Source organism: Entelurus aequoreus, linkage group LG19 (assembly GCF_033978785.1).
Source record: "Entelurus aequoreus isolate RoL-2023_Sb linkage group LG19, RoL_Eaeq_v1.1, whole genome shotgun sequence".
Lineage (NCBI taxonomy): Eukaryota > Metazoa > Chordata > Actinopteri > Syngnathiformes > Syngnathidae > Entelurus > Entelurus aequoreus.
Genome location: NC_084749.1, coordinates 44,186,667 through 44,194,929, shown reverse-complemented (window position 1 = coordinate 44,194,929; position 8,263 = coordinate 44,186,667). Strand labels below are relative to the sequence as shown.

At 39.9% G+C, this 8,263-nt stretch overlaps 1 protein-coding gene across 1 annotated transcript in view; it reads right to left on the bottom strand.

The window, feature by feature from the left end:
* Positions 1-320: 320 nt before the first annotated feature.
* The window catches only part of LOC133634972 (ceruloplasmin-like), a 17,766-nt gene continuing 9,823 nt past the window's right edge, over positions 321-8,263 (bottom strand). The window contains exons 6-10 of the mRNA XM_062027632.1: positions 3,859-3,950; positions 3,588-3,727; positions 855-911; positions 638-743; positions 321-573 (exon numbers count right to left, since the gene is read on the bottom strand). Of these exons, the coding sequence (XP_061883616.1) occupies positions 548-573; positions 638-743; positions 855-911; positions 3,588-3,727; positions 3,859-3,950 (421 nt within the window). The 3' untranslated portion in view covers positions 321-547. The remainder of the gene's footprint in view (positions 574-637; positions 744-854; positions 912-3,587; positions 3,728-3,858; positions 3,951-8,263) is intronic.

Here is an 8,263-nt window from a genome sequence, read left to right as displayed (position 1 = left end):
TCAATGGGATGAAAGTAATTGTTACTATATTTTATAATTTTCAATTATTTCACCTTTCAAGGTTTTCTTCAACCTTAACAAAGAAGTACATGTCTTCAACTCATCACTGAGCTATCATTTTATTTTTATTTTTTTTAATACACTGTCACACTTTGAGGTTGTTTACTCAATGTAAAGTACTTTTTTTTTTTTTTTTACAAATAAAATCTACTATTATTATTATTATTATAGGCGGTTTATTCCGAGGTATTCTGACAAAGGGATTATGTTAAAGGCATCACAACGGGTAATGAAGCAACTAATAACACACAACGATGATATCCTGCAGAAGTAGAAAATTATATTTCAAATTAACTTTATTTGGTAAGGGGAAAAAAAAGATACCTATTGATTCATTTCAAACATCTTTAGACTTGAGATACTTCCAGGTGATTCTTTATAGTTGTAGTCAGAGTGCCCCCTGCTGCCCAATGACTGTTATCACCAGTGTTCCAAGGCATTCTAATAAGCTGAAATAAAACATGTCTGATCCTTTTTCTTCAAATACTCAACCATGGAACTTACTCCTCGCCGCTAAAAAATAAAAACAAATAAATAAAAATCCACTATACACATTCTATTTTCCGTCGTCCCTTACCTTTTTCTCTGACGGTGTACGTGGCCACCGTGCCGGCCTTGATGTGGTCGGTCACGTGACAGTGCAGCATCCACGTGCCCGGGTACTGCGGCCGCATTTTTACAGTCTAGGCAGGAAGGTAGGAGACAAAACGTAGGCGTAAAGACGACAACAGCAAATTTAAGTCGTTTTTTTTCCGGGGAAATGCTGCTGCACCCAATTGGAGTGTCAGCTTTACCTGGAAGGTGGCTGGGAAAAGCTGGAAGACATCAGTAGTATGCGGGCCTCCGCCCAGCTGGAGAAAAAAGTACACATGACATTGTGGAACTTGTGATATTATGAATTAGGGTTGCACGATATAAACAATATACAGTATATATACAGTCGCAGTCTAAAGTTTACATACACTTGTAAAGAATATCATGTCATGGCTGTCTTCCTATACCCTCAATCCTCCTTTTTCTTTGTCCCATTTACTCTCTGTAAAGCACCAGTTCCATTGGCAGCAAAACAGGCCCAGAGCATAATACTACCACCACCATGCTTGACGGTAGGCATGGTGTTCCTGGGATTAAAGGCCTCACCTTTTCTCCTCCAAACATATTGCTGGGTATTGTGGCCAAACAGCTCCATTTTTGTTTCATCTGACCACAGAACTTTCCTCCAGGAGGTCTTATCTTTGTCCATGCGATCAGCAACAAAATTTAGACAAGCCTTAAGGTGTGGCTTCTGAAGCAAGGGCTTCCTTCTTGCATGGTGGCCTCTCAGTCCACGGCGATGCAAAACTTTGCAAAACTATTTTCTCTCAGCAGCGGGTGATAGCTTGCGTTTTCTTCCTGGTCGTGGCAGTGACAAAACTGTGCCATGCACTTTATACTTACCAACAACTGTTCAGTTCAGCTAAATGTGTTGGTTTTCTGACATGGACTTGTTTCTTCAGCATTGTCCACACGTTTAAGTCAGGACTTTGGGAAGGCCATTCTAAAACCTTCATTCTAGCCTGATTTAGCCGTTCCTTTACCACTTTTGAGGTGTGTTTGGGGTCACCCAACACCCAACTGCGCCCAAGACCCAACCTCCGGGCTGATGATTTTAGGTTTTAGGCTGATGGTTTTAGGGGGCGGCATGGCGTAGTGGGTAGAGTGGCCGTTTTTTGTTTCATCTGACCACAGAACTTTCCTCCAGAAGGTCTTATCTTTGTCCATGTGGTGTCAGATGACACACAAATTGGGCTGTTTGGCCACAATACCCAGCAATATGTTTGGAGGAGAAAAGGTGAGGCCTTTAATCCCAGGAACACCATACCTACCGTCAAGCATGGTGGTGGTAGTATTATGCTCTGGGGCTGTTTTGCTGCCAATGGAACTGGTGCTTTACAGAGAGTAAATGGGACAATGAAAAAGGAGGATTACCTCCAAATTCTTCAGGACAAGCTAAAATCATCAGCCCGGAGGTTGGGTCTTGGGCGCAGTTGGGTGTTCCAACAGGACAATGACCCCCAAACACATGTAAAATGTGGTAAAGGAATGGCTAAATCAGGCTAGAATGAAGGTTTTAGGATGGCCTTCCCAAAGTCCTGACTTAAATGTGTGGACAATGCTGAAGAAACAAGTCCATGTCAGAAAAGCAACACATTTAGCTGAACTGCACCAATTTTGTGGTCAAAAATTCAAGCAGAAGCTTGTGGATGGCTACCAAAAGTGCCTTATTGCAGGTAAACTTGCCAAGGGACATGTAAGCAAATATTAACATTGCTGTATGTATACTTTTGACCCAGCACATTTGCTCACATTTTCAGTAGACCCATAATAAATTCATAAAAGAAGCAAACTTCATGAATGTTTTTTTGTGACCAACAAGTATGTGCTCCAATCACTACATCCAAAAAATAAGACTTGTATATATATATTATGTGTGGGGAAAAAAATCACAAGACTATTTAATCTCTACAGGCCTGTTTCATGAGGGGTTTTCCTCAATCCTCAGGAGAAAATCTCCTGAGGATTGAGGAAAACCCCTCATTTATTTATATACATATATATATATATATATATATATATATATATATATATATATATATATATATATATATATATATATATATATATATATATATATATATATATATATATATATATATATATATATATATATATATATATATAAATAAATATATATATATATCATTCATAATAAAAATTAAAACAAATTAAATTTAGAACAGCCTAATAGCTAGAACTAGTATGCATATATCTAAAAAAAAAAAAAATTGAAAAAAAAAAAAAAGGGGTTTTAAGCCTTTTTTAAAAGCATCCACAGTCTGTGGTGCCCTCAGGTGGTCAGGGAGAGCGTTCCACAAATTGGGAGTGGCGGAGCAGAAAGCCCGGTCTCCCATTGTTCGTAGCTTTGTCCTCTGAGGTTGGAGGAGGTTAGTCTGTCCGGAGTGGACAGACTAACCTCAAAGTGCTGCAGTGTATTAAAAAAATGATAATAAAAATAAATAAAAATAAAAACTAGAACAGCCTAATAGCTAGAACTAGTATGCATATATCTAAAAAAAAAAAAGGCTTTTTTTTAAATAGAAGGGTTTTTAAGCCTTTTTTAAAAGCATCCACAGTCTGTGGTGCCCTCAGGTGGTCAGGGAGAGCGTTCCACAGACTGGGAGCGGCGGAGCAGAAAGCCTGGTCTCCCATTGTTCGTAGCTTTGTCCGGAGCGGACATACTAACCTCAAAGTGGTACAGTGTATTAAAAAAATACAATTATATATATATATATATATATATATATATATATATATATATATATATATATATATATATATATATATATATATATATATATATATATATATATACATATATATATATATATATATATATATATATATACTGTATATCGCCATATAGACTTCAGGCCATATCGCAGATCCCAGTTCCCAATTGTGACAGTGTACATTGTGATGTGACTTACCTTATATTCCACACTATGACCATGCCAGTGTACACCATGTATGTCCACCTCGTTGCCCATCCCCATCAGGTACCAGTAGACCTTATCGCCGACCTCCATGTTCAAGCCGTTGAGGTTGGCATACACCAAACCATTAATGGCTGCAAATCAATGCATGGACACCAGTTATTAGCACCAGTTATTAGTGTGAGACACATGTCTGTGAAGGTGGTGTTTGGGTGATGCGGCACAAGAAGTGTTAGCGCACATACAACGGTGTGTTTTTCCTCACCATGCATTTTGTTGCTTTCTATAAAGGTTTCGTCATCCTTCAAGTTCTGTCGTGGGTTCCTGATGTGAGTCCTGATGTTGTCGTCCAAATACCTGGTGTGCAAACATTGCAGATAAACAAATATTACCTTTTGGCCTCATATCAGGTAATGGACTCGGGCATTTATTTTGCCGTTTTAAAGCCGGTGAACATTGTATTTATTTGTCAAAGTTTCAAAGGGGGGGTTGAATAATTTAGCATATGGCCGCTTGTCCAAATATTTATGAGATTCTTGAAACAGAGGCACACCGCGTGATAAATTGCAAGGGTAAACAACATTGTGGAGGGAGAGTGTGATCAGCGCGCCTGCAGGAGCAAAGGTCACCGCCTCTGTCGATGGTGTTGAGGGCGGAGCACCATCGGATAGGGGCGGGGCATGTGCTGACGGCGAGACACAGCTGGCAGGTGATTAGATTTCACAGGTGGTACGTGGTAATCTAATCACCTGTTGTCTTTAACAGTGAGCAGCCGGGAGCAGAGAGAGAGAGAGAGGATACGGACGTGACTGAAAGTTCGCGTTCTGCTGGAGAAAAGTTTTGTGAAAAAAACCTATGTTTATTAAAACCTTGTTAAAACCTGCACGCTTGGCTCCTGACGGTGGGACTGCTAGGAAGCGACTTCCACAAACATGTTTCTGTTAAACCTCTCAAAACACCTAATCACATTTTGTAGGTATTTATATGAAATACGTGTTGGTCGTGAATCTTGAAAAAATGTGTTTGTATTGTTTAAACTCTTCCAGTCTTAAAGGCCTACTGAAATGACATTTTTTTATTTAAACGGGGATAGCAGATCTATTCTATGTGTCATACTTGATCATTTCGCGATATTGCCATATTTTTGCTGAAAGGATTTAGTATAAAACAACGACGATAAAGATCGCAACTTTTGGTATCTGATAAAAAAAAGGCTTGCACCTACCGGAAGTAGCGTGACGTAGTCAGTTGAACATATCCGCAAAGTTCCCTATTGTTTACAATGATGGCCGCCAGAAGTGAGAGAGATTCGGACCGAGAAAGCGACAATTTCCCCATTAATTTGAGCGAGGATGAAAGATTTGTGGATGAGGAAAGTGCAAGTGAAGGACTAGAGGGCAGTGGAAGCGATTCAGATAGGGAAGATGCTGTGAGAGGCGGGGGTGACCTGATATTCAGCTGGGAATGACTACAACAGTAAATAAACACAAGACATATATATACTCTATTAGCCACAGCTTATATTTAATATGCCACTAATTAAGCCCGCATAACAAACACCTCGGTGTTTGTTATGCTAGCTCCTAGCTACTAGCTCGAGCTAGTTATAGCTCGAGCGGGTTATATGGACGGGATCCCGTATATATAACCCGCCAATACAATTCAAACACCTGCACAACACACACACTCACTCAGCCCAAAGAACCGTTCACCTAACCCAAGGTTCATAAAGCTTATATATTTAACATGACACGTACGTACGGGCAAGCGATCAAATGTTTGGAAGCGCGCGGGTGGGACCTAATATTCAGCTGGGAATGACTACAACAGTAAATAAACACAAGACATATATATACTCTATTAGCCACAACACAACCAGGCTTATATTTAATATGCCACAAATTAATCCCGCATAACAAACACCTAGGTGTTTGTTATGCTAGCTCCTAGCTACTAGCTCGAGCTAGTTATATGGACGGGATCCCGTATATATAACCCTCCAATACAATTCAAACACCTGCACAACACACACAATCACTCAGCCCAAAGGACCGTTCACCTAACCCAAGGTTCATAAAGCTTATATATTTAACCAAAGTTACGTACATGACACGCACGTACGGGCAAGCGATCAAATGTTTGGGAGCGCTTTGGGTGGGACCTGATATTCAGCTGGGAATGACTACAACAGTAAATAAACACAAGACATATATATACTCTATTAGCCACAACACAACCAGGCTTATATTTAATATGCCACAAATTAATCCCGCATAACAAACACCTAGCTCCTAGCTACTAGCTCGAGCTAGTTATAGCAAGCGATCAAATGTTTGGAAGCGCAGCTACGTGCTCACGGTATCGCGTCTGTGTATCCAAATCAAAGTCCTCCTGGTTAGAGTCTCTGTTGTCCGAGTTCTTCCATCTTGACTGCATCTTTCGGGAATGTAAACAAACACCGGCTGTGTTGTGTTGCTGACTTCCCTCGCAAAATATCCGCTTCGCACCGACAACTTTCTTCTTTGCTTGCTCAGCTTCTTTCTCCATAATGCAATGAACAAATTGCAACAGATTCACCAACACAGATGTCCAGAATACTGTGGAATAATGAGATGAAAACAGAGCTATTTCGTATTGGCTTCAATGGGGAAGCCATACCTCTGTTTCACTGGCTACGTCACGCGCATACGTCATCCTACCGAGACGTTTTCAAGCGGAAGTGTGGCGGGAAATTTAAAATGTCACTTTATAAGTTAACCCGGCCGTATTGGCATGTGTTGCAATGTTAATATTTCATCATTGATATATAAACTATCAGACTGCGTGGTCGCTAGTAGTGGCTTTCAGTAGGCCTTTAAGTTTTCGTTTTTCGCAGTGCAACCTTATGATTGACAACACACACTTAGTCTTAAGATCCGAAAGGGCCCCTATCATGTAGGTGTCATGAGTTAAATCAAAATGTTGTTTTACTTTCAATGTCTAAAATCTTTTAACAACTTTATATCTATGTATTAATATACAGTTTTTTAAAATGTATTATGGCCTTTTTGTCAAAAATAATGCAGAATAAGCAATATATTTCAACAAAATAATGAGGCAAGTAGACAAAAAAAGTATACTTTTTACAGTGCCCACTGAGCTAGAGTAAGAGAGAAAACAGGCCGGACTTGGTTGATTTTATTGAATTTTATATATGTTAGAATAATTGTTTCTAAATTATCACAAAAGCTTTGTATTACATTGAGTTCCTGGTAGGGGAACGGGAGCTGTCTTTGGGGTCTACCAGGAGGAAGGCTCGCAAAACTCCACTGTGATTTCAAAGCGGAGAGATGACAGGATCTGCCCAATTTCCAGACGAACTCTTTTTGAAGTATTTTACGAACTCTTTTTGAACTTTTTTATGAACTCTCTTTGAACTATCTTACGACCTCTTCTTTTGAACTGTTCGGTAACCAAAGGCAACGCTGTTTACGACCCACTTCCCTCTGAAGCAGCTGTGGTCAGGTGGGGGGAGAAAGCCAAAATAAAAGAAGGAGGCATGCAATCTTTTGGCAGAGCGTGCTGAGATACTGTACAAGGGTACAGTGTGTCCAGACGTGTCTCCTCAATTGAGTCCAAATTGAATTCTGTCTCTGTTTAATTATTTGCCTCTTGTCTTGTTTACTAGATGTCATCAGTGTTTCAACCTGACAATATCAATATATGTATAATATATACTGTATATATGGTGAAAAGTTTACATACACTTGTAAAGAAGTCATGGCTGTCTTGAGTTTCCAATAATTTCTACAACTCTTATTTTTTGGTGATATATATATATATTTGTTTCATCTGACATCACATGGACAAAGATAAGACCTTCTGTATATATTATATATCCGTCGTCAGATAAAACAAAGATTGAGCTGTTTGGCCACAATACCCAGCAATATGTTTGGAGGAGAAAAGGTGAGGCCTTTAATCCCAGGAACACCATTACTACCATCCAGCATGGTGGTGGTAGTATTATGCTCTGGGCCTGTTTTGCTGCCAATGGAACTGGTGCTTTACAGAGAGTAAATGGGACAATGAAAAAGGAGGATTACCTCCAAATTCTTCAGGACAAGCTAAAATCATCAGCCCGGAGGTTGGGTCTTGGGCGCAGTTGGGTGTTCCAACAGGACAATGACCCCAAACACACGTCAAAAGTGGTAAAGGAATGGCTAAATCAGGCTAGAATGAAGGTTTTAGAATGGACTTCCCAAAGTCCTGACTTAAACGCCTGGACAATGCTGAAGAAACAAGTCCATGTCAGAAAACCAACAAATTTAGCTGAATTTTGTCAAGAGGTGTCAGAATAATTGTATCTAAGTTATCACAAAACTTTGTGTTTCAATGAGTTCCCGGCGAGCAGACAAAAGCTGTCTTTGATCCTACCAATCAAAAGGCTTGTAAAACTCCACTGTGTAGGATGGGAAGCGACATGAAGACGTCGGTTTCTTTGATCTATTGTAATCCACAGGAAGATTTTGTCTTAAACCCGAGATCTACAAAGCGTAGAGGAAGCAGGACCTGACCCCCCTCCAGGCATCTTTTCTTTGAACTGTTTTGTAGCCAAAGGCAATGGCTGTTTACGACCCCCCCTTCCTTTGGAAACAGCTGTTGCCATGTAATCAGGGAAAGTCCAAATA